This window comes from Balaenoptera acutorostrata, chromosome 20 (assembly GCF_949987535.1).
Source record: "Balaenoptera acutorostrata chromosome 20, mBalAcu1.1, whole genome shotgun sequence".
NCBI lineage: Eukaryota > Metazoa > Chordata > Mammalia > Artiodactyla > Balaenopteridae > Balaenoptera > Balaenoptera acutorostrata.
Window position 1 is genome coordinate 45549033 of NC_080083.1, and position 27519 is coordinate 45576551.

Genomic DNA, 27519 nt, shown 5'->3' on the forward strand with positions numbered 1-27519 from the left:
TTTGTCCAATACCTGACAGTGTTTTATTTCAAACTCTGATCCTGCCCTGTAATTAGAAAGAAAGTTCCGCCAGTCTGCTCCTGACAGTTCTTGCTGCGGGAAAAGCTGGTATCAGATGTTCTCTGAAACATACTGTTTTTCATCTGGAGTTAGAAGCTAGATGTAAGATTAAAAAAAGAAGAAGTAGGTCCATTGCTGTGCACAGGACCAACCCACCAGGGCCCAACCATCAGTAGCGGTTACTGAGGATGAGACTGCTAAAAAGACCCAAGCAGGGCAAGAGAGAACAAAGTTAGCTCTTTCTACAGCATGAAGAAAATGGATGACTTCACAGCTCCCAGACTCCCGGACTTCACAGCTTCCAGCCACCTCAGCACCCATGCTTCACCCGAGGAGTCACTTTTGCCATCACGCTAGCTGAGGTTTATGGGCCTCTCCTTGTGGCTCTTCATACTCTTCCCAAGGTTTCATCTGGGGGCCAGGGATCATCACCGTCTGAAAAAGCAGGATGCTGAGTTATCTACTATCCAAGTCCATGGCTTACCTAAGAGACTCATGCCCGCCTCCACGCCCACCTCCGTGCCCACCGCCAACAAGACGACTCCTCTTCCTGGTGGTGCATCACCCTCTCTGTCCACTAGGTGGAGCCCAACAGGAGTGGCTTAGGATGCCATGTCTTAAACCATGCAAGCTGCTTTACCTTAAGGATAGGCTGCTTAGGGGGTGCCCATGGGGGAATGATCTTGCCATGCATTCTCCAGCTCCCATAGGGATTCACCAGATGCTTTTCAAAGACAACATACTCCAGGACATCCCTGGGCACATCTTCCTGTCCATACATCAACCGGCCAAACCGATCATAGATGGCCAGAGTCTGCAAGGATGAAAGCACATCTAGTCAGTTAGTCCTCAGAGTTGTTTAATTCTGAATCTAGACTAACAGATCAACCACTGACACTTTACTCTTAGAGGGTTTTTGACTGGGGGGTGGGGGGGGGCGGGGTGGTGGAAGGAGGTGGGAGGGAGTCCAGGAAGGGTGGGGAAGAATATCCCCACACCTGTTTTAGTAGAGCTAACATCCAGCAGTGGGAAGGGTGCAGTGACAAGGTAAGAAAGACCATGGTGAACCTTTCCTTAGAACTCACAGTCCCGGGCAGCTGTACCCAGGACTCAAAGGTAGGTGCCCAACCTGAGAGTGAAGAAAGCTGGGAGGAAAGCAGACTGGGGCCTCTACCTGCCGGGTGTGCATGCGGATGGTGACCTGGCCATACGCGTTGCCCTGTTTCAGCAGACTTGAACAGCGAACCTGCACCACCTGGGGTGGCTCTAAAGATTCTACAAAGTTCCAGCGGACGGTCTTGTATTTGATGTCCCAGACCATGTCCTGAGGGCAGAGGAGAATAGTTCAACTGGATTTTTCCCTCCCTGTAGGGAAGTTGGTGCTTATTTCCACGCTTGCTCTTCTTGCAATACCACAGTCAACATGCAACGTTTCCCGTCAAATGCTCTCTGGTGCTTATTTTCTCTCACCTTAAGCTACTGCTCAAGCTCACCTCACAACAACTCTCTTTCCATTTCTAAATCACAACTCAAGACCCACCTACCTCCTTGAGGACCCTTCTCCAAATGAATGAAGACCACACTCCAAACTGCCAGCTTACCTAATATACCATTATCCCTCATACACACTTTCATAATCTGCTCATTATTGCATGCATTTCTGTTGACTGCACACGTTTGTTTTTTTTTCCTCTTATCTTTTGGCAGTGAAAGGTGGGATTTTATAGGAATTTTATAGCCTTTTATAAAGGCTAACCTGCTAAGACTAGGATAGCTATACTTGTCCCTGGGGAGATGAAGCAAAACTGATAGAAACTGAAGTTCTTATTCTTGAACCTCTAACTGAACCACAAAGTCCTCATTGTTAGGAGTCTCCCAGAGTACCTAGCACCCCTGTTACCACCCAATGTAAGCCTCATGAACACTGGTTAAATCCTTTATTGTAGTGTAGGTATGTGCAGGGCTGGCCTAATGTGACCATACCCTCACCTCAGGATCTGTAGTCTCAGTACTGCCTGCTGAGGGGCTTCCTCTTTCTTCATCTGCATGGCCTTTACCAGAGTCCATATCAAGTCATTATCATTCAGCCAAAAATAATGGAACTTCAGCTTTTGCCTTAAACTTCCTGCACTCTCAAAACTGATCCTTAAGAAAATCAGAGGTGATATCTAGAATCTGTCTACTCAGGGGTCCCACAGTTCTAAGGAAGATAAGAACCTACCGGAAAACAGTTTTCAGTTACCAAGGTATGAAGCCGGTCATGGTCTGAGCTAAAAAGGAAAGAGATATATATCACTGACTCCTGCTTTCATGATACCATGTATGAAAGCTGAAAATGGCCCTGAAAATGGAAAACAACTCCCTTCATTTTTATAAACGTTTTCTGCACACCTGCTATAAGCCAGATAACATACTAAGTCCCAGTCCTAGTCCAAAGATGAAGAACCACATGATTTACCAGAAAACCGTGAGATCTAAGAGCAGTGTAAAGTTACGTTTGAATCTCAGGAGCAGAAAGAAATTTCTCTGAAATTACTACACCTCCTTGAGATGGGCAAGAAGCCCTCACTGGGACATGGGGACTGATGTTTGTTCTAAGCTGGAACAAAATCCAACACAAGTAACAATCAAAAGCTCTATTTATCTCCTCTTACCATGGACACATCATCAATACCAACTGCTTAGCCTTATTTCTTACACATTCATCTTTGAACCTAGCCAGAAGATAACCATCTGTTTTTTCTGGTCTTTTCTACACAAAACTGCCCCCTGCCCGATCTTTGTTGCTGCCAGAGTGACCTAGTTATGCTGATTCTATGCAGTAACAGTAAGAAAATAGTTGGCAAACCCCAGCTCCTGTACATATAAGACTTTAGGAGGGTTCCTAACTGAAGGGCTTCAAATAAACCTAAGACGACAGATTAGTTTCTTTCAGATACACATTCATGACTTTTCCCCACAATTTAATACTTTCTGAGCAGTTTAAGTCTTTGCCCTTTGAGAAATTGTGTCTCTAATCCCAGAGTGGGTAATGGATTAGTTCTATCTGCTTCCCTTCCACTTCTATTCCAAATACAAAAGATTCCGAGTCATTTCCCCCACTGTAGCTCTAGACTAGACTAGACTGAGGTGTGGTGACAGCTCCCATAACCACCACGCCTGCCACCTCAGAATAAATTCTTCCTCGTCACTGTCCTGGCCTAGAAATCTTCAGTAGAAATAAATTCCCCTTTTTGAGTTCACTCGGTATTTTGCAACAGAACTTACCCTGAAAAATAAAAGGAGGACATCTGCTTTGGGCAACATAATGGACTGAGCTTATGTGAAACTGCTCCCACTATAAACATCCAGAAAGGTTGGAGAGAATATAATACACACAGACACACACACATTTTAAAATCTCTAGCCTAGTTCACAAGAAAGGAAGGTAAGTCCTTAGATGCCAGAAAGGAAGAGGGAATTAAAAGCAGAATGGAAAGAATATAACCTGATACCACAACAGCACAGAGATGATTTAGGGATCTAGAAATAGGATCTGATGGCTGGAGCTTGACTTTTCCTAAAACCTTGGATGCTGGAAGGACAGGGAGTTGAAACTGAGATCCCTGCATAAAGCTATGACCCTCAAAAAGAGTCCTGTACCTGCAGGAAAGGGAAACTAGAAAATAGTCCACCAACCTAGATATAAAGTTTCCCTCAGTCTAGGGCTTGTGGGGGGGTGGGTGGGATTTAAAAAACAAATAAAAAAACTCCCACAAAAGATTAAAGCCCTAAGTCCACATTATACCCAGAGGTGGACACAGAATTTATGGTATCTGTATGATGTAAGAATTCCTAAGCTAAGAAATTAACATAAAAACTGATACCTGGCCAATGATATCCCTAGAGTATCTGGCAGAAACACCCCAAAAACCTCTCTGGGATCATATTCATAACTTAGATGGTTTGGAATTCCCTCAGAAGAAACACTCTCCATTGCAGACAAGCTCACAATGAAACATTACAAAACATCTGGAAGCTAGCAAAATCAACAGACACAGACATCAAGCAAAATGACAGAGGAGGAAGCACTAGGGTTGGGTCCCTCCATTGAAACAACTGATAAATTAGAAAAAATAACCAGAACCACAATTTCAGAACTCTGGATGTTGACTGGACACCTATAACAACTAGGGGAGTGCTTGACGAAGGGAGAAGCCAGTGATCTCGAATTTAAGAACATGTGCAAACCACCTACCCTCCTCTTTCCCTCAGCCCTGCCATTACTGGTGGGGACAGTGGCCTGTGTTCCTGGAGTGGATGGCTGGTGCAAAGGCAAGCAGTAGGGACCCCTCCCTCCAAAAATTTGAGTTGCACATTTTGGTCAGGCTGGTGGATTGCAGAGAGACCAGAGCAAATGATGTCATGGTTTCAGCCGTGCTGGCTGCAGCAGCTTTTCCCACCAACAGATTTAAAGGGATAAAGGACCAAGAACACCTGTTTTGTTTTTATTCAGCCAGACAATTTAGGAAATCTTTGTCAGGTCACTGACTGACTGCAGAGATAATGGAACAGAAACTTCAATGACTACCCACAACAAAGAATACACACTTAGCAATACTAGTTTGGAAAAGTCACAAATGGATGGCAGTGGCACTGATGAGCAAAGTCAGCAGTTCCTGAGGAGCAGAGGAATCTGATTTCCAGAGTTACCACATAATAATACTCAGAATGTCCAGTTCTCAACAAAAAAATTACAAAGTATACAAAGAAACACGAAAGTATGGCCCATCCAAAGGAAAAAAATTTTTGACAGAAACCATCCCTGAGGAAGCCCAGACACTGGAATTATTAGCCAAAGACGTTAAATCAACTATCTTACTTATGCTCACTGAGATAAAGGTAACCATGGACAAAGAACTAAAGGAAATCAGAAAACAATGTATGAAATAAGAACATCAATAGATCCACCAGAGGGCAGACAGCAGAAGCAAGAAGAACTACAATCCTGCAGCCTGTGGAACAAAAACCACATTCACAGAAAGACAGACAAGATGAAAAGGCAGAGGGCTATGTACCAGATGAAGGAACAAGATAAAACCCCAGAAAAACAACTAAATGAAGTGGAGACAGGCAACCTTCCAGAAAAAGAATTCAGAATAACGACAGTGAAGATGATCCAGGACCTCGGAAAAAGAATGGAGGCAAAGATTGAGAAGATGCAAGAAATGTTTAATAAAGACCTAGAAGAATTAAAGAACAAACAAACAGATGAACAATACAATAACTGAAATGAAAAATACACTAGAAGAAATCAATAGCAGAATAACTGAGGCAGAAGAACAGATAAGTGACCTGGAATACACAATGGTGGAATTCACTGCTGCGGAACAGAATATAGAAAAAAGAATGAAAAGAAATGAAGACAGCCTAAGAGACCTGTGGGACAGCATTAAACACAACAACATTCACAGTATAGGGGTCCCAGAAGGAGAAAAGACAGAGAAAGCACCCGAGAAAATATTTGAAGAGAGTATAGTCGAAAACTTTCCTAACATGGAAAAGGAAATAGCCACCCAAGTCCAGGAAGCACAGAGAGTCCCATACAGGATAAACCCAAGGAGAAACACGCTGAGAAACACAGTAATCAAATTGGCAAAAATTAAAGACAAAGAAAAATTATTGAAAGCAGCGAGGGAAAAACGACAAATAACATAGAAGGGAACACCCATAAGGTTAACAGCTGATTTCTCAGCAGAAACTCTACAAGCCAGAAGGGAGTGGCATGACATATTTAAAGGGATGAAAGGGAAGAACCTACAACCAAGATTACTCTACCCGGCAAGGATCTCATTCAGATTTGATGGAGAAATCAAAAGCTTTACAGACAAGCAAAAGCTAAGAGAATTCAGCACCACCAAACCAGCTCTACAACAAATGCTAAAGGAACTTCTCTAAGTGGGAAACACAAGAGAAGAAAAGGACCTACAAAAACAAACCCAAAACAATTAAGAAAATGGTAATAGGAACATACATATTGATAATTACCTTAAATGTGAATGGATTAAATGCTCCAACCAAAAGACACAGGCTCGCTGAATGGATACAAAAACAAGACCCATATATATGCTGTCTACAAGAGACCCACTTGAGACCTAGGGACACATACAGACTGAAAGTGAGGGGATGGAAAAAGATATTCCATGCAAGTGGAAATCAAAAGAAAGCTGGAGTAGCAATACTCATATCAGATAAAATAGACTTTAAAGTAAAGAATGTTACAAGAGACAAGGAAGGACACTACATAATGATCAAGGGATCAATCCAAGAAGAAGATATAAAAATTATAAATATATATGCACCCAACATAGGAGCACCTCAATACATAAGGCAACTGCTAACAGCTATAAAAGAGGAAATCGACAGTAACACAATAATAGTGGGGGACTTTTAACACCTCACTTACACCAATGGACAGATCATCCAGACAGAATATTAATAAGGAAACCAAGTTTTAAATGACACAATAGACCAGATAGATTTTATTGATATTTACAGGACATTCCATCTAAAACCAGCAGATTACACTTTCTTCTCAAGCGTGCACGGAACATTCTCCAGGATAGATCACATCTTGGGTCACAAATCAAGCCTCAGTAAATTTAAGAAAACTGAAATCATATCAAGCATCTTTTCTGACCACAACGCTAGGAGATTAGAAATCAATTACAGGGAAAAAAACGTAAAAAACACAAACACATGGAGGTTAAACAATATGTTACTAAATAACCGAGAAATCACTGAAGAAATCAAAGAGGAAATCAAAAGATACCTAGAGACAAATGACAATGAAAACACGACGATCCAAAATCTATGGGATGCAGCAAAAGCAGTTCTAAGAGGGAAGTTTATAGCTATACAAGCCTACCTCAAGAAACAAGAAAAATCTCAAATAAACAATCTAACCTTACACCTAAAGGAAATAGAGAAAGAAGAACAAACAAAACCCAAAGTTAGCAGAAGGAAAGAAATCATAAAGAACAGAGGAGAAATAAATGAAACAGAAACAAAGAAAACAAGAGCAAAGATCAAAAAAACTAAAAGCTGGTTCTTTGAGAAGATAAACAAAATTGATAAGCCATTAGCCAGACTCATCAAGAAAAAGAGGGAGAGGACTCAAATCAATAAAATTAGACATGAAAAAGGAGAAGTTACAACAGACAATGCAGAAATACAAAGCATCCTAGGAGACTACTACAAGCAATTCTATGCCAATAAAATGGACAACCTGAAAGAAATGGACAAATTCTTAGAAAGGTATAACCTTCCAAGACTGAACCAGGAAGAAACAGAAAATATGAACAGACCAATCACAAGTAATGAAATTGAAACTGTGATTAAAAATCTTCTAACAGGGCTTCTCTGGTGGCACAGTGGTTGAGAATCTGCCTGCTAATGCAGGGGACACGGGTTCGAGCCCTGGTCTGGGAAGATCCCACATGCCACGGAGCAACTAGGCCCGTGAGCCACAACTACTGAGCCTGCGCGTCTGGAGCCTGTGCTCCGCAACAAGAGAGGCCGCAATAGTGAAGAGGCCCGTGCACTGCGATGAAGAGTGGCCCCCGCTTGCTGCAACTAGAGAAAGCCCTTGCACAGAAACGAAGACCCAACACAGCCAAAAAAAAAAAAAAAAAATCTTCTAATAAACAAAAGTCCAGGACCAGATGGCTTCACAGGTGAATTCTATCAAACATTTAGAGAAGAGATAACACCCATTCTTCTCAAACTCTTCCAAAAATTGCAGAGGAAGGAACACTCCCAAACTCATTCTATGAGGCCACCATCACCCTGATACCAAAACCAGACAAAGATACTACAAAAAAAGAAAATTACAGACCAATATCACTGATGAATACAGATGCAAATATCCTCAACAAAATACTAGCAAACAGAATCCAACAACACATTAAAAGGATCATACACCATGATCAAGTGGGATTTATCCCAGGGATGCAAGGATTCTTCAATATACGCAAATCAATCAATGTGATACACCATATTAACAAACTGAAGAATAAAACCATATGATCATCTCAATCGATGCAGAAAAAGCTTTTGACAAAATTCAACACCCATTTATGATAAAAACTCTCCAGAGAAACTGGGCATAGAGGGAACCCACCTCAACCTAATAAAGGCCATATACGACAAACCCACAGCAAACATCACTCTCAATGGTGAAAAACTGAAAGCATTTCCTCTAAGATCAGGAACAAGACAAGGATGTTCAATCTCACCACTATTATTCAACATAGTTTTGGAAGTCTTAGCCACAGCAATCAGAGAAAATAAATAAATAAAAGGAATACAAATTGGAAAAGAAGAAGTAAAACTGTCATTGTTTGCAGATGACATGATACTATACATAGAGAATCCTAAAGATGTCACCAGAAAACTACTAGAGCTAATCAATGAATTTGGTAAAGTTGCAGAATACAAAATTAATGCACAGAAATCTCTTGCATTCCTATACACTAATGATGAAAAATCTGAAAGAGAAATTAAGGAAACACTCCCATTTACCACTGCAACAAAAAGAATAAAATACCTAAGAATAAACCTATCTAGGGAGACAAAAGACCCGTATGCCGAAAACTATAATACACTGATGAAAGAAATTAAAGATGATACAAACAGATGGAGAGATATACCATGTTCTTGGATTGGAAAAATCAATATTGTGAAAATGACTATACTACTCAAAGCAATCTACAGAGTCAATGCAATCCCTATCAAATTACCAGTGGCATTTTTTACAGAACTAGAACAAAAAATCTTAAAATCTGCATGGAGACACAAAAGACCCCAAACAGCCAAAGCAGTCTTGCGGGGAAAAAAACAGAGCTGGAGGAATCAGACTCCCTGACCTCAGACTATACTACAAAGCTACAGTAATCAAGACAATATGGTACTGGCACAAAAACAGACATAGAGATCAATGGAACAGGATAGAAAGCCCAGAGATAAACCCACGCACCTATGGTTAACTAATCTATGACAAAGGAGGCAAGGATATACAATGGAGAAAAGACAGTCTCTTCAATAAGTGGTGCTGGGAAAACTGGACAGCTACATGTAAAAGAATGATATTAGAACACTCCCTAACACCATACACAAAAATAAACTCAAAGTGGATTAAAGACCTAAATGTAAACTGGACACTATAAAACTCTTAGAGGAAAACATAGGCAGAACACTCTATGACATAAATCACAGCAAGATCCTTTTTGACCCACCTCCTAGAGAAAAGGAAATAAAAACAAAAATAAACAAATGGGACTTAAAGAAACTTAAAAGCTTCTGCACAGCAAAGGAAACCATAAACAAGACGATAAGACAACCCTCAGAATGGGAGAAAATATTTGCAAATGAAGCAACTGACAAAGGATTAATCTCCAAAATTTACAAACAGCTCATGCAGCTCAATATCAAAAAAACAAACAACCCAATCCAAAAACGGGCAGAAGACCTAAAGAGACATTTCTCCAAAGAAGACATACAGATGGCCAAGGAGCACATGAAAAGCTGCTCAACATCACTAATTATTAGAGAAATGCAAATCAAAACTACGATGAGGTATCACCTCATATCAGTTACAATGGGCATCATCAGAAAATCTACAAACAAGAAATTCTGGAGAGGGTGTGGAGAAAAGGGAACTCTCTTGCACTGTTGGTGGGAATGTAAGTTGATACAGCCACTATGGAGAACAGTATGGAGGTTCCTTAAAAAAAACTAAAAATAGAATTACCATATGACCCAGCAATCCCACTACTGGGCACATACCCAGAGAAAACCATAACTCAAAAAGACACATGCACCCCAATGTTCAGTGCAGCACTATTTACAATAGCCAGGTCATGGAAGCAACCTAAATGCCCATCGACAGACGAATGGATAAAGAAGATGTGGTACATATATACACTGGAGTATTAGCCATAAAAAGCAACAAAATCAGGTCATTTGTAGAGACGTGGATGAATGTAGATACTGTCATACAGAGTGAAGTCAGAAAGAGAAAAACAAATATCATATATTAACGCATATATGTGGAACCTAGAAAAATGGTACAGATGAACTGGTTTGCAGGGCAGAAATTGAGACACAGATGTAGAGAACAAACGTATGGACACCAAGGGGGGAAAGTGGTATGGGGGGGAAGGTGGTAGTGTGATGAACTGGGAAATTGGAATTGACATATAGACACTAATATGTATAAAATGGATAACTAATAAGAACCTGCTGTATAAAAAAATAAAATAAAATTCAAAAATTCAAAAATAAAAAAAATAACATCAATAAAGAGACAGAAATTATAAAAAGGAACCAAACAAATTCTGGAGTTGCAAAGTACAGTGACTGAAATTAAAAATTCACTACAGGGGCTGAACAGCAGATCTGAGCAGGCAGAAAAGGATCAGCTAACTTGAGGATATGACAATTGAAATTATCCAGTCTAAGGAGCAAAATGAAGAAAGAATAAAGAAAAATGAGCAGAGCCTGAGGGACCTGTGGGACACCGTCAAGTGCACCAACACACATATCACAGAGTCCCAGAGGAGAAGAAAGAGGTGGCAGAAAAAAACATTTGAAGAAATAATGGCTGAAGGGACTTCCCTGGTGGTCCGATGGTTAAGACTCCATGCTTCCACTGCAGGGGGCTCGGGTTCAATCCCTGGTCAGGGAACTTTTTTTTTGGTGTGGCCAAAAAAAACAAAAAAGAAAGGAAGAAAGAATGGCTGAGGGCTTCTCTGGTGGCGCAGTGGTTGAGAATCCGCCTGCCAATGCAGGGGACATGGGTTCAAGCCCTGGTCCGGGAAGATCCCACATGCCGTGGAGCAAGTAAGCCCGTGCGCCACAACTAGAGCCTGTGCTCTAGAGCCCGTGAGCCACAACTACTGAGCCCGCGTGCCACAACTACTGAAGCCTGCGCACCTAGAGCCCGTGCTCCACAACGAGAGAAGCCACCGCAATGAGAAGCTCATGCACTGCAATGAAGAGTAGCCCCCGCTCACTGCAACTACAGAAAGCCTGCGTGCAGCAACGAAGATCCAACATGGCCAAAAATAAATAAATTAAATTTAAAAATTTACAAAAAAAAGAAAGAATAGCGAAAACATCCCAATTTTGATAAAAGACTTGAATATTCACATCTAAGAAGCTCGACAAACTCCAAGCAGAATGAACTCAAAGAAATCCAGACTGAGACAAAGAGAAAATCTTAAAAGCAGCAAAAGAGAAGTGACTCATCACATACCAGGGATCCTCAAAAAGATTATAGTTGATTTCTTATCAGAAACAATGGAGACCAAAAGACAGTGGGATGATATATTTAATGTCCTAAAAGAAAAACTGTCGGGACTTTCCTGGTAGCGCAGTGGTTAAGAATCCGCCTGCCAATGCAGGGGACATGGGTTTGATCCCTGGGCTGGGAAGATCCCACATGCTGCAGAGCAACTAAGCCCGTGTGCCACAACTACTGAGCCTGCGCTCTAGAACCTGCGAGCCACAACTTCTGAGCCCGCGTGCCACAACTACTTAAGCCCATGAGCCTAGAGCCCGTGCTCCGCAACAAGAGAAGCCACCACAATGAGGAGTCTGAGCACTACAATGAAGAGTAGCCCCCACTCGCCGCAACTAGAGAAAGCCCACACGCAGCAACAAAGACCCAACGCAGCCAATAAATAAATAAATAAATAAATAAATACATTTATAGAAGAACTGTCAACCAAGAATTCTACAGTTCGAAAAACTATCCGTTAAGAATAAAGGAGGAGCTGGGCTTCCCTGGTGGCGCAGTGGTTGAGAATCTGCCTGCTAATGCAGGGGACACGGGTTCGAGCCCTGGTCTGGGAAGATCCCACATGCCACGGAGCAGCTGGGCCCGTGAGCCACAACTACTGAGCCTGCGCGTCTGCAGCCTGTGCCCCGCAACGGGAGGGGCCGCGATAGTGAAAGGCCCGCGCACCGCGATGAAGAGCGGTCCCCGCACCGCGATGAAGAGTGGCCCCCACTTGCCGTAACCAGAGAAAGCCCTTGCACGAACCGAAGACCCAACACAGCCAAAAATAAATAAATAAATAAAAATGTATTTAAAAAAAAAAAAAAAAAAAAAAAAGAATAAAGGAGGGACTTCCCTGGTGGTCCAGTGGTAAAGAATATGCCTTACAATGCAGGGGACACGGGTTCAATCCCTTGTCAGGGAACTAGGATCCCACATGCCACGGGGCAACTGGGCCCGCATGCCACAACTACTGAGGTCACGCACCTCAACTAGAGAGCCTGTGTGCCACAAACTACAGAGCTCACAAGCTCTGGAACCTGTGCGCCACAACTACAGAGCCCACGCGCCCTGCAGCCTGCGCTCCACGACTAGAGAAGAGAAAACTCGCACGCCACAACTAGAGAAGCCTGCACACTGCAACGAAGATCCCGTGTGCTGCAACTAAGACCCAACACAGCCAAAAATAAATTAAATAAATAAATAATAAATAAATCTTAAAAAAAAAAAAAAGAATAAAGGAGAGGGGTTCCCTGGTGGTCCAGTGGTTAAGACTCCACGCTTCTACTGCAGAGCACGCGGGTTTGATCCCTGGTCAGGGAAGTTCTGCATGCTGCAAGTTGCAGCCAAAAAAAAAAAAAAAGAGTGAAGGAGAACTGTAGATATTTTCAGATAAACAAAAATTGAGAGAGTTCATTTCTAATAGATCTGTCCTACTAGATATGCTAAAGGGAGTTTTTCAGACCTAAATGAAAGGACACTAGACAGTAACTTAAAGCAATAAGAAAAAATAATGAACATTGATAAAGGTTACTATATAGGTAAATATAAAAGCCAGTATTATTGTACTTCTGATTTGTAATTCCTATTGTTTTCCTATATGATTTAAAAGGCAAATGCATAAAACATTAATTACAAACCTATGTTATGGGCACACAACGTATACAGACACAACCTGTGACAATAACAAAGCAAAGGGGACAGGACAGAGATACAGAGATGCAGAAAGTTTGTATACTACTGAAACTAAGTTGTTATTTTTCAAACTAGACTGTTAAGATGTTAATGCTAATTCCCAAAGTAACCACTAAGAAAATAATTTTAAAATATATAAAAAAGGAAAAAAGGGAGTCAGAAAGGTACACTATTAAAAAATTAACTAAATCCAAAAATGGCAGTAATGGAGGAAATGAAGACCAAAAAACACATACAACATACAGAAAATAATAATGGCAGACCTCCTTCCTTATCAGTAACTAGTTTACATGTAAATGTATTAAACTCTCTAATTAAAAGACAGAGATTGGCAGATTCACTAACAAAAAAAACATAATCCTCCTTTATGCCATCTACAAGAAACTCGCTTTAGATAGACACAAGAAGACTGAAAGTAAAAGGATGGAAAAATATTCATACAAATAGTAACCAAAAGACAGTTGGGGTGGCAATATTACTGTTAGACAAAACAGACTTTACACCAAAAAAAGATTATAAGAGACAACGAAGAACATTATATACTGATAGAGGGTTCAATCCATCAAAAAGATATAATTATAAACATATACATACCTAACACAAAGTTCCAAAACATATAAAGCAAAAACTGACAAAATTAAGGGAAAAATAAGAGTTTTATAATAATTACAAATTTCAATTCTTCACTTTCAATAATGGAAAGAACAACCAGATAGAAGATTGATGAGGAAATAGAGGACTTAAAATACCAATGAACAGATATATACAGAACACTCCATGCAACAACCGCAGAATATACATCCCTCTCACATGCACATGGACATTCTCCAAGATAGACCATATGTTCAGCCACAAAACAAGCCTAAATACATGTAAAAGATAGAAATCATGCAAAGTATCTTTTTTTTTTTTTTTTTTTCAAAGTATCTTTTCTGATCACAATGAAATGAAACTAGAAATCAGTAACAGGAGAAAAACTAGAAAATTCACAAATATGTGGAAAATAAACTACACACTCTTAAATAACCAATGGGTCAAAGAAGAAATCACAAGAGAAATTAGAAAATACCTTGAGACAAATGAGAATGAAAACACAACATACCAAACTTATGGGACATAGCAAAAGCAGTGCTAAGAGGAAAATTTATAGCTGCAAACACCTACATTAATAAAGAAAGATCTCAAATTAATAACCTAACTGTACACTGTAAGGAACTAGAAAAAGACCAAACTAAACTGAAAGTTAGTAGAAAGAAAGAAATAATAAAGATTAGAGCAGAGAAAAACAAAATAGAGACATAAAAACAATAGAGAAAAATCAATGAAACCAAAAGTTGGTTCTTTAAAAGATCAACAAAATGGACAAAACTTAGCGAGATTGATTAAAAAAAAGAGAGAGAGAAGATTCAAATTTCTAAAATCAGAAATGAAAGTGGGAACGTTACTACTGATTATACAGAAGTAAAAAAGGATTATAAGAGAATACTCTTGTATGCCAACAAACTGGATAACCTAGATAAAATGGACAAATTCCTAGAAACACACAAGCTACCAAAACTGACTCAAGAGAAAAAAGGAAATCTGAATAAATCTACAACAAGGCAACTGAATCAATAACCAAAAACCTCCCCAAAAAGAAAAGCACAGGACCTGATGGTTTTACTGGTGAATTGTACCAAACATTTCAAGAAGAATTAACATCAAGTGAAGAGGAGGGAACACTTCATAATTCTATGAAGCCAACATTACCCTGATATCAAAGCCAGGTAAAGACACCACAAGAAAAGAAAACTACAGGCCAATATCCCTTATGGATATAAATGTAAAAATCCTCAACAAAATACTAGCAAACCAAATTCAGCATCATACTAAAAGAATTATCCAACATGACTAAGTGAGATTTATCCCTAGAATGCAAGGATGTTTTTTTTAAATTTTATTTATTTATTTTTGGCTGCATTGGGTCTTTGTTGCTGTGGGCAAGCTTTCTCTAGTTGCGGCAAGCGGGGGCTGCTCTTCGTTGTGGTGCGCAGGCTTCTCACTGCAGTGGCTTCTCTTGTTGCGGAGCATGGGCTCTAGGCGCGCAGGCTTCAGTAGTTGTGGTGCATGGGCTCTAGAGCACAGGCTCAGTAGTTGTGGCGCACAGGTTTAGTTGCTCCTCGGCAGGTGGGATCTTCCTGGACCAGGTATCGAACCCATGTCTCCTGCACTGGGAGATGGACTCTTAATCACTGCACCACCAGGGAAGTCCCGCAAGGGTGGTTTAACATAGAAAATCAATGTAATACACCACATTAATAAAATGAAAGAAAAAACCAATGTGAACATCTCAATTGATGCAAGAAAAGCATTTGACAAAATCCAACACATTTTCATGATAAAAACACTCAATGAACTAGGAGTAGAAGGAAAGCTCCTCAACACAATAAAGGCCTCATAAGAAAAATCCACAGGGACTTCCCTGGTGGTGCAGTGGTAAAGAATCTGCCTGCCGATGCAGGGTACGTGGGTTCGAGCCCTGGTCCGGGAAGATCCCATATGCCACAGAGCAACTAAGCCCATGTGCCACAACTACTGACCCTGCACTCCAGAGCCTGCGTGCCACAACTACTAAAGCCCGTGCACCTAGAACCTGTGCTCTGCAACAAGAGAAGCCACCGCAATGAGAAGCCCACGCACTGCAACAAAGAGTAGCCTCCACTCACCACAACTAGAGAAAGCCTGTACATAGCAACAAAGACCCAATGCAGCCAAAAATAAATAAATAAATAAATCTATTAAAAAAAAAGAAAAATCCACAGCTGTATCATACCCGATGGTGAAAGACTGAAAGTTTTTCCCCTAAGATCAGAAACAAAACAAGGATGCCTGCTTTTACTACTTCTATTTAACATAATACCAGAAGTTCTAACCAGAGCAATTAGGCAAGAGAAAGAAATAAAAGGCATCCAAATTGGAAAGGAAGATGTAAAAAGTATGTTTGCAGATAACATGATCTTACATGCAGAAAATTCTAAAGGTTCCACAAAAAAGTATTAGAGCTAATAAAAAAATTCAACCAAGTTGCAGGATAAAAAAATCAACATACAAAACTCAGTTTTATTTCTATATACTAGCAATGAACACTAGAAAAGGAAATTAAGAAAACAATTCCATTACAGTGTGGTTCTGGCATAAGGATAGACACATAGACCAATGGAATAGAATGGTGAGCCCAGAAACAAACCTTCACATATATGATCAACTGATTTTCAACAAGGCTGTAAGATCATTCCCTGGGAAACGACAGTCCCTTCAACAAACGGGACTGGGAAAACTGGGTATCTATATACAAAAGAATGAAGTTGGACCCTTACTTGACATCGTATGCAAAATTAACTCAAAATGGATCAAAGACCTAAATGTGAGAGTCAAATCTCAAAACTCTTAGAAGAAAACATAGAGGAAAAATTCCATGACACTGGATTTGGCAATGATTTGTAGGATTTGACACTAAAAACACAGGCAACAACAGAAAAAACATATAAATTGGACTTCATCAAAATTAAACACCTTTGGGCTTCCCTGGTGGCGCAGTGGTTAAGAACCTGCCTGCCAATGCAAGGGACATGGGTTCGAGCCCTGGTCTGGGAAGATCCCACATGCCGCGGAGCAACTAAGCCCGTGAGCCACAACTACTGAAGGCTGCGCACCTAGAGCCTGTGTTCTGCAACAAGAGAAGCCACTGCAATGAGAAGCCTGCGCACTGCAACGAAGAGTAGCCCCCGCTCACCACAACTAGAGAAAGCCTGCACGCAGCAACGAAGACCCAACGCAGCCAAAATAATAAATAAATAAAATAAAAAATTTAAAAAAACAAAACAAAATTTAAACACCTTTGTGCATTAAAGTACACCACCAAGAGAGTGAAAAGACAACCCACAAAATGGGAGAAAACATTTGCAAAGCATATATCTGATATGGGATTAATATCCAGAGCACATAAAGAGCTCCTGCAACTCTGTAACAAAATACTAACCCAATTGAAAAATGGACAAAGAACTTTAGACCTTTCTTCAAAGAAGATATACTAAATAGTCAACTAGCACATGAAAAGATGCTCAACATCACTAGCCATTAGGGAAATGCAGAGCAAAACCAAAATGAGATACCATTTCATACTCATTAGGATGGCTATTATCCAAAAAATGGAAAATAAAATGTTGGTAACAAGGTGGAGAAACTGGAACCCGTGTGCATTGGTGGTGGGAATGTAAAATGGCAAAGCTACCACGGAAGACTGTGGTTCCTCAAAAAATTAAACACAGAATTACCACATGATCCAGCAATTCCACTCCTAGGTATATAATCAAAAGACTCAAACCTGTACACCAGTGTTTGTAAAAGTATTATTCACAATAATGAAAAGGTGGAAACAACCCAAATGTCCACCAACAGATGTAGGGATACAAAATGTGGTATATACATAAAATGGAATATTATTCAGCTTTAAAAAGGAAGGAAATTCTGATACATGCTACAACATGGGTGGGTTTTGAAGACATCATGCCAAGTGAAATAAACCAGTCACAAAAGGACAAATACTGTAAGATTCCACTTATATGGGGTACTTAAAATAGGCAAATCCATAGAGACAGAAAGTAGAATATATGTTACCAGATGCTGGGAGGAAACAGCAATGGAGAATCATTGCTCAATGGGTACAGAGTTTCTGCTTGGGATGATGAACAATTTCAGGAAACAGATGGTGGTGATGATTGTATAACATTGTGAATGTACTTAAGGGCCACTGAATTATACTCTAAAATGGTAAATTTTATATTATACGCATTTTTACTAACATCAATAAAAGCCCTTTTGAAACTGATAATTTTTAAATAAATGGTTATATTTTTAGTTTTTTAAAAATATCTATTGTAGGGACTTCCCTGGTGGTGTAGCGGTTCAGAATTCGCCTGCCAATGCGGGGGACATGGGTTCGATCCCTGGTCCAGGAAGATCCCACATGCCACAGAGCAACTAAGCCCATACGCCACAACTACTGAGCCTGTGCTCTAGAACCCCTGTGCCACAACTACTGAGCCCGTGTGCTGCAACTACTGAAGCTCACGCGCCTAGAGCCCATGCTCTGCAACAAGAGAAGCCACCGCAATAAGAAGCCCGCGCACTGCAGCGAAGAGTAGCCCCTGCTCTCCGCAACTAGAGAAAGCCCGCATGCAGCAATGAAGACCCAACACAGCCAAAAAATAAAAATTTAAATAAAATATCTATTGTAAAAAAAAATGCAGGCGTATAAAAAGGTAAGAACTAACCAAAACCAAAAGAAAAAACAGCCCTATAGAAGATAACAGATTTTATCAGACACAGACTTCAAAATAATTAGTATGTTCAAGAAACTAGATGACAGAATGGAGAATTTTAGCAAAGAACTGGACACACACACACACACTAAGTCAAAAGTGAAAAGTACAAAATTAAGAACCCAACAGATAGGCTTAACAGCAGAGTTGATACAACTGAAGAGAGGACAGGAAGAAAGATCAGAAAACATCGAGAATGAAGCTGAAGGGGAAAAAAAAAAGACTGGAAAATAAAGAAAAGAGCCCTAAGAGACATCTGGCACACTGAAAATATCTAATGTATGTGTATTCAGAGCAACACAAGGAGACAGGAAAGTAGAGCGGAAGAAACATTTGAAGAGATGTTCTAAATTTTTTCAACACTAACCAAAAAAGCACCCAAATTTAAAAAGCAATAGGAACCTGGAGCAAGATAAAGATACACACACACTCACACACACACACACGCAGGTACATCACAGTAAACTGCTGAACACTGAAGGCAGAGGAAAAAAAAACTTAGAAGCAGCCAGAGAAAAAAGAAATTTTAACTTCAAAGGAACAAGAAAAAATAGCTAACTTCTCAACAGAATCAACAGAAACCAAAAGATGACATCTTCAAAATGCTGACAGAGGGGCTTCCCTGGTGGCACAGTGGTTGAGAATCCGCCTGCCAATGCAGGGGACACGGGTTCGAGCCCTGCTCTGGGAAGATCCCACATGCTGCAGAGCAACCAAGCCTGTGCACCACAACTACTGAGCCTGCGCTCTAGAGCCCGCGAGCCACAACTACTGAGCCCACGTGCCACAACTACTGAAGCCCATGTGCCTAGAGCCTGTGCTCCACAACAAGAGAAGCCACTGCAATGAGAAGCCCGTGCACCGCAACAAAGAGTGGCTCCCGCTCGCCGTAACTAGAGAAAGCCCGCGCGCAGCAACGAAGACCCAATGTAGCCAAAAAATAAATAAATTTATTCAAAAAAAAAAAAAAATGCTGACAGAAGCTACCAACCAACCTAGAATTCTCCACCCAATGAAAGCATCCTTTAAAAATGAAATGGGGGAGGGACTTCCCTGGTGGTCCAGTGGTTAAGAATCTGCCTTCCAATGCAGGGGACGTGGGTTTGATCCCCGGTCGGGGAACTAACATCCCACATGCCGCGGGGCAACTAAACCCTTGTGTTGCAACTACTGAGCATGTGAGTCACAACTAGAGAAGCCTGCACACTGCAACAAAAGATCCCGCATGCCACAACGAAGAACCCGTGTGCCTCAACTAAGACCCAATGCAGCCAAAAATAAAATAAATAAATAAATATTTTAAATAAATAAACAAAAATGAAGTGGGGGACTTCACTGGTGGTCCAGTGGTTAAGACTCCACGCTCCCAACGCAGGAAGCCCAGGTTCGATCCCTGGTCAGATCCCGCATGCTGCAACTAAAGATCCCACTCAGATGTAGAGAACAAATGTATGGACACCAAGGGGGGAAAGTGGCGGGGGTGGTGGTGGTGGTGGTGGGATGAATTGGGAGATTGGGATTGACATATATATACCAATATGTATAAAATAGATAACTAATAAGAACCTGCTGTATAAAAAAATAAATAAAATTCAAAAATTCAAAAAAAAAATAAAAAAATAAAGATCCCACGTGCAGCGACAAAGATCCTGCATGCTGCAACTAAGATCCAGAGCGGCCAAATAAATAAATAAATATTTTTTTTAAAAAAATGAAGTGGTGAATTCCCTGGCAGTCCAGTGGTTAAGACTCCATGCTTCCACTGCAGGGGGCATGGGTTTGATCCCTTGTCATGCCACATGGCGTGATCAAAAAAATATATGTATTGAATATTTCAAAAAATAAAAATAAAAAAATGAAGTGGAGGGAAAAAAACAAAAATAAAAAATGCAAGTGAAATAACAACAAGGTAGAACTAAAAAAACTAAATAACAATAACACAGGAGATGTATGAGGCAGTGACTGAAATTCAAGTGTTTGAAGCTTCTTGTGATATTGTCAACAATACATGCTAAACATTTTAACAATAACTATTATAAGAACAGAAGTAGGATGTAATAGTTCTAAACAAGTGGAAGGAATAAAAAAGTTAGAAGGAAATTATATCAATACCACAAATGAAAGGAAAAAAAGAAACAAAGAAAAATCATGGTAACTAGAATGCAAAAAATGATGTGGTAGGAAAAAAATATCAAATATAAAAAAAACTACACTGAACAATAAACACAGCAGGTTTCAAAAAAATACATCATTCATGTAAATTTTCACAACACATTAAACAATACTGTACATTGTTTATACACATGTACATGTGGTGAAAGTATAAAAATGTGCATGAGAGTAATAGGGAAGATAGTGGTTCTTTCTAGGAAGGAAAAGAATGGGGAGATGGGGCTTTAGCTGTATCTATAATGCTTTATCCCTGTCTCTTCCCCCAGTTAGGCATTCAGAAGCAAATACGGCAAAATGTAAACATCTATTACCTTGCAAGGTATTTTTTTATATGTTTGAAATATTTCACAATCAAACACCTTTTTAAAACAAATAAAAGTAAAAAGAAATAATTAATGGGTTTGAGAGTATAGGTTTGGGATCCTACCTGAAGCCTAGCCACAGCAAGCTACAGTTCAAAGAATGTCAGCAACAGTCCAAGGACTAATACTTAAGATTATTCCAGGCCCCTCATGTTGATTTTTCGTCTACCTAGCAGCCCTGACTTTTCTCCCCTGGTTCAATCAAGAAAAAGTTGGAAATTTTTAAAAGAAACTTATTCAAAATAATTAAGGAAAGGAAATGTACATATATAAGACAAACACACAAAAAGGGTCAGGATGAATTAGGGATGAGGCAGGTGAAAATAGCCGTTCAGCAGAGTCTCAACACTTGCCAGTGGAGCTGAGCCAGACCAAATGGTGAAAACGCCCAGAAGCAGTGACAGGAGTCAAGGACAGCTCCAGGCTCCACTTATTTCCCACAGAGGAACATCTCCCACTCTAGAACTCTTACCTAAGGGAAAAAAAAAACCTGTGCCTAGAATAATAGCTGCTGAGAACATAATGGGTATAAGACAGGGAGTTCACGTACTTGTTTAGACACAGGTGAGCTTCAATGAAGATGTCCTGGGCTTTTTCAGGGAAGTCCTTTATTTTAAAATTAGGATCACTTTCTCTTATCCTCCGGATTCTGTAAAATTAAGCATGAGAATCATTTCTAAAGAAGACTTCACACAATTTCCATAACTTACAGCTTACTTTACGTCCATTAATGTCTGTCCATTTATTCAATAATTGTTTTTTGAATGTGCCCAGTCCCGTAAATGCAACCTTCTAACTCACACTTAAATCAATCATTCAAAAGAAAGGCCAAAGCTGGGACTTCCTGGTGGTGTAGTGGTTAAGAACCCACCTGCCGGGACTTCCCTGGTGGCACAGTGGTTGAGAATCCACCTGCCAATGCAGGGGACATGGGTTCAAGCCCTGGTCCAGGAAGATCCCACATGCCACGGAGCAACTAAGCCCGTGCGCCACAACTACTGAGCCTGCGCTCTAGAGCCCACGAGCCACAACTACTGAGCCTGAGTGCCACAACTACTGAAGCCTGTGCACCTAGAGCCCAAGCTCTGCAACAAGAGAAGCCACCACAATGAGAAGCCTGCGCACCACAACGAAGAGTAGCCCCCACTCACCACAGCTAGAGAAAGCCCGCACACAGCAACGAAGACCCAACAAGAAAAACCCAATGCAGCCAAAAATAAATAAATATTTAAAAAAAAAAAAAAAAAAAAAAGAACCCACCTGCCGATGCAGGGGACATGGGTTCGATCCCTGGTCCAGGAAGATCCCACAAGCCATGGAACAACTAAGCCCATGCGCCACAACTACTGAGCCTGCATGCCACAACCACTGAAGCCCGTGTGCCCTAGGGCCCACGCGCCACAACTACCGAAGCCCGTGCACTCTAGGCCCCGAGTGCCGCAACTACTGAGCCCGCATGCTGCAACTACTGAAGCCCATGCGCCTAGAGCCCATGCTCCGCAACAAGAGAAGCCACCCCTGTGAGAAGCCCGCACACCACAACGAAGAGTAGCCCCCACTCACTGCAACTAGAGATAGCCAGCACGCTTTCTCAACAAAGCAACAAAGACACAATGCAGCCAAATATTAAAATTTAAATTTAAATAAATAAATAAATAAAAATAAAAAATAAAGACCAAAGCTTCTCATAGTGAAATTTCAGAATTTTGGCATCGAAGAAAACATCCTATAAGCACTAAGAAAGAAAAAACAGGTTTCGTACAGAGGCTCAAGAGTCAGAAAGACATTGGGGGCTTCCCTGGTGGCGCAGTGGTTGAGAATCTGCCTGCCAATGCAGGGGACACGGGTTCGAACCCTGGTCTGGGAAGATCCCACATGCCGCGGAGCAACTGGGCCTGTGAGCCACAACTACTGAGCCTGCGCGTCTGGAGCCTGTGCTCTGCAACAAGAGAGGCTGCGACAGTGAGGCCCGCGCACCGCGATGAAGAGTGTCCCCGCTCGCCACAACTAGAGAAAGCCCTCGCACAGAAACGAAGACTCAACACGGCCAAAAAAAAAAAAAAAGGAAGTTTGAAAGACAATGGAGCAGTGCTTTTAACTGAGAAAAAAATGACTCCCAGCCCAGAATTCTATACCTGGGAAAATTATAAATGAAGTGGGAGACTAAAAAAAAGACTTTTCCTTAGCCTTGCAAGATCTCATTTATCTACCATCCACCCTTTCTCAGGAAGCTGCTGGGGAATGTGCGCCACCAAAATAACTGAATGAACCATGAAAGAGAGAGATGTAAAATCCACAAAACAGGGAATACACATAAGAGCAAGGCAAAAGGAGTATCAGGATGATGATAAAAGTAGATCCCACGATGTACAGTGAGCCTAAAGACTGACCAATCCAGACTGAAATAGGTAAGAAGGTTCCAGAAGGGCTTTCTTCTTGAAGATAGGATTGATAAAATACTTAATGTTTTCTATGTACTCAGAGAAAATTAACACAACCAGGGGTTCCATAAGCAAATGAGAAAAAAAGACACTTGACACCAGAAAAAGGAACTATTATGCAGGAAAGGAAATGTAATAATAATGTACTGCATGACTCTGCTGTCAATAGCATTTTCGTAGTTATAATGTAAACAGGGAATCCTGATCTAATCAAAGTGTTACTATAACTATATTAAGAGGATGGGGGACACCATAACCCAGTGGAATTTATCCCAGGAATGCAGGAATGGTTTAACACTAAAAAAATCAATTAATGCAATATACCATATCAATAGAATAAAGGACAAATATCACATGATCATCTCAACAATCAGAGAAAAAGCATTTGATAAAATCCACTCCTTTGCACTTTTCACCTCAGAGCCTTGCTTGTACTGTTTTGTCTCCCTAGAATGCTATTCCTCACTATACCCCTCTACTCAGCTAACTCCAAGCAACCCTTTAGGTCCCAGCTTTAAATGTCATTTCCTTAGGGAAGCCTACCTTTAACTCCCAGACCAAGTTATCTTTCCCTGCCATATGTTCCCACAGCACTCATACTTCACCATATCTGTAATTATTTGTGTACAATCAGTATTTAATAGCTGGTTTCCTCCCCTAGATAATAACTCCATAATAAAACCACCTGTGCTCTGTTCATCATCATCATGAACCCTTCCACCAAACAGCTCTTAGGCCAGGAGAGAAATACATGAGAGGAAATCATTGCAACACAGAGTTATCAGAAGCAGTAAGAACATGCATACAGTTACATTTATAACAAAGGCAGCTCCAAAAAGAGTCAGGGAAGGCTTAAAAGCAGACAGAGATTAAAAGCAGACCTAGAGATTATCATACTTAGCAAAGTAAGTCAGAAAGAGAAAGACAAATACCATATGATATCACTTATATGTGGAATCTAAAATACAACACAGGGACTCCCCTAGAGGTCCAGTGGTTAAGACTTTGCGCTCCCACTGCAGGGGGCACAGGTTTGTTCCCTGGTCAGCAAACTCAGATCCCACATGCCGCGTGGTGTAGCCAAAAAAAAAAACAAAAACACACACACAACATATCTATGAAAGAGAAACAGACTCATAGACATAGAGAACAGACTCGTGGTTGCCAAAGGGGGTGGGGGAGGGAAGGATTGGGAGTTTCATTATTAAAAAAAAAGCGGGACTTCCCTGGGGGTGCAGTGGTTAAGAATCCACCTGCCAATGCAGGGGACACGGGTTCGAGCCCTGGTCCGGGAAGATCCCACATGCCATGGAGCAACTAAGCCCGTGCACCGCAACTACTGAGCCCACATGCCACAACTACTGAAGCCCGCACTCCGCAACAAGAGAAGCAACCACAATGAGAAGCCCCCACACCGCAACAAAGAGTAGCCCCTGCTCACCACAACTAGAGAAAGCCCGTGCACAGCAACAAAGATCCAAAACAGCCAAAAATAAAAATTAATTAATTAAAAAAAAAAAAAAAAGCAGACACAACGTTTGAGAGAAAAAGACATTTTTCAGGCAAAGGAAAGGATGTGCAAAGAGACACAGCACAACATTCGTCAAGGAACTGGCAATTAGTTTGGAAATGTTAAAGTTTAGGATGAGAAAAATGGAATAAGGAGATGATGGTGGAGAGGAAGGCAAGAGCCAAATTATAAAAAGCCCTGAATACCACTGAAGAAATCTGGGTTTTATTCTTCAGATAACAGGGAGCCACAAAGGAGTCTGAGACAGAAAAGTTGATGTGATAAGATCTGTATTTAGAGAAACAGGTTATGGCCACATGAAGAATTAACACTGACTCAGTACACTTGTGCATAGAAATCTATATATGACCCTAAGAACCTATCATTTAGATACAGTTAGAGCTAGAGTGACAGATACTGAAAGTCTCTTTAAGAAGAAAGTTTTGGCTCTGCTCCTTAACTAAAGCCCAGTTAGCTCCCTAGAACACGTCTGTCTTTTTAAGCCTTTTTGGCTTTTCTTACTCTCTTAAGTTTAAACTCTAAGGTATTTCTCATAAAAATATGCTCTCTCTTATTATTACTTTAAATTTTAAAATATGTGATCAAGAAAGTGTCCTACAAACTTCAATGTGAACTTCCTAAATGATATGACAAAAACGACCAATCAAGGTTGAGATGCTACGATTCAGAATGCCCATATCATACATTAGCTCTATTACAGAGACAGAATATACTGTCAAGTTATCAAGGGAGTTACAGCCAACGCAATTAACCCAAGATGGCCTCTCTGGATTAAGCAGCAACAAGAAATTTTTATTCTGACTCCCAGCTGTCTCAGACACCTACGATAATTGTGATGTCACATTCTTCTTCAATCGCTCAGTTCTCTGTGCCAGTCCTTCCTTAGAAAGAGATGACACTCGGGCATCACCCTCAGGAGGAACATAGGCGTCAAAGATACCAGCTGTAAAGAGAGATGGAGAAAACTAAAAAAGCATTGAAAGATTGAGAAAAAGTCATCCTGAGGTCATAAAAAATTGGGAGGGCTCCTGGATACAAAATAGACTAACAAAATAGACTTCCATGTAAAGGGAATCATCTTGCATTAGAAAAAGTAGAATAAGATCATTTCAGTCTTCTCTTAGAGCCTCAGCTTCTTCTTGTACAAAAATGGAGAAATTTTACCCTGGTCTTCTAGGAAGTGTGAAAACAAGATCAAAGATGACCTCACGAAATATAACATATACAAATGATTTAGACTGAACCGATTTTGTAGTTAATTAAATGCTATCATTCATACTCCAAATCATTCCACTTTCCAAGAAGATCTCTGACAGAAGGGGATTGGGCCAGGGTCTCAGAAATACCATGTCTCACCTGTACAGGCCAGATGTATGGGACGCTCCAAATGTTCTGGAGGAATGACCAGTCCTGCTTTCCGGGCATATTCTACGAACTCCTTTTCTGATTTATATTTGGGTTGGTAAGTAGGGGGTGTGAAACGTTTTTTAGTTCTCACTGTAAATACTGCTGTGGACTGAGTCACCAGGACTGGCTGGAGGATAGTAGAAAAAAGTTAGGTAACCCGGAAAAAAATCAATCTTGTACAAACTGTAAGCAAAGACAAAATGGCCACATCCAAAGAATGACTTAGCAACAATTACAAAGCCACATATCACGGGGGAAAATGCACAACTATCTTAACAATTATGGGTGTCTCTTACTAAAAGCCAGTAAGCAACTTTAACTAACACCATTCAACGTTTACTAAAGGCTTTCCTTTATTTAGTACTTTCCATACTATAGGACTGTGCCAACTCCTAGAGATGCAGAGCTGATGAAAGCAAGACTTCTGCTTTCAAAGAACGCTCAGTCTGATGGGGAACTTAAACACCAACCCAATACTGAAATGAGCAGAAGAAAAGTCCTCTTCTTGGCATCTCCTCTACATTTACTCAGATTCCATTCTGCTCGTTCTATTGGGAGCCTCAATGTAAACTTTATTCTGTCGTTCTAGCTCCCAACTGATCAATAAGCTCTTCAAAGGCCAGGTCTCTTTCCTCTCTGACCATGAGGTTTGTTCAGGCAGGTACGAGACTCCCTTCTTTACAGCTACTGTTCAATTAAGGATATTTATAAAAATCAACGGGAAGCGAACCCACCTTCCAACCATTACTTCTTCCCCTTTAACACCCCCAGGCCAGTCAGACCCAGACCAAACCGGAGAAACTTAATCCCCGAGAACTTGCCCGCTCTCATGGCCCTACCGAGGCTCTCCCCACTCCGCCACAGAGTTAAGTAGTTATGTCTCGTCTACCTCAACTCTTCCCTAGCCTAAGTACGACCTGTAACGTCCAAGTTCACCAAGGACAACTGCAAAGCGAGTATTTCCCTCCACTCTGTTCCGCTCCAGCCCCTAGACTCCTATCTACCCCGTCCCTACCCACCTGCCGAGACCACCATCCTAAAGCCCTGGATAAGCGAGACAAACCCCGCGGCACGGGGACTGCCATTTTGCTCACGCAAAGGCAGCCGGGATGGAGACAGTAAAAAGCCTGGGGCCGGAAAGGAGGTGTATAGGGCGGAGCTAGCTCGGGAG

At 40.9% G+C, this 27519-nt stretch overlaps 1 protein-coding gene across 1 annotated transcript; it reads right to left on the minus strand.

Moving 5' to 3' along the window:
• MRPL45 (mitochondrial ribosomal protein L45) lies at positions 1-27493 on the minus strand. Its single transcript, XM_007177515.3, has 8 exons — positions 27368-27493; positions 26298-26475; positions 25767-25884; positions 21520-21618; positions 2282-2330; positions 1235-1384; positions 701-874; positions 1-495 (listed from the first exon to the last, which is right to left on the minus strand). Exons 1-8 carry the CDS (start codon positions 27431-27433, stop codon positions 409-411), a joined length of 921 nt encoding a protein of 306 aa, XP_007177577.1. The 5' UTR covers positions 27434-27493; the 3' UTR covers positions 1-408.
• Positions 27494-27519: the final 26 nt, after the last annotated feature.

Bases quoted from the DNA above. Each gene is read 5' to 3' on its own strand.
- MRPL45 (XM_007177515.3), bottom strand. From the start codon at position 27,433: ATGGCAGTCCCCGTGCCGCGGGGTTTGTCTCGCTTATCCAGGGCTTTA. The intron at 25,885-26,297 runs GTGAGACATGGT...CTCTCTTTACAG, and splicing joins CATACATCTGGCCTGTACAG to CTGGTATCTTTGACGCCTAT. The intron at 496-700 runs GTAAAGCAGCTT...CTGCTTTTTCAG, and splicing joins CTAAGCAGCCTATCCTTAAG to ACGGTGATGATCCCTGGCCC.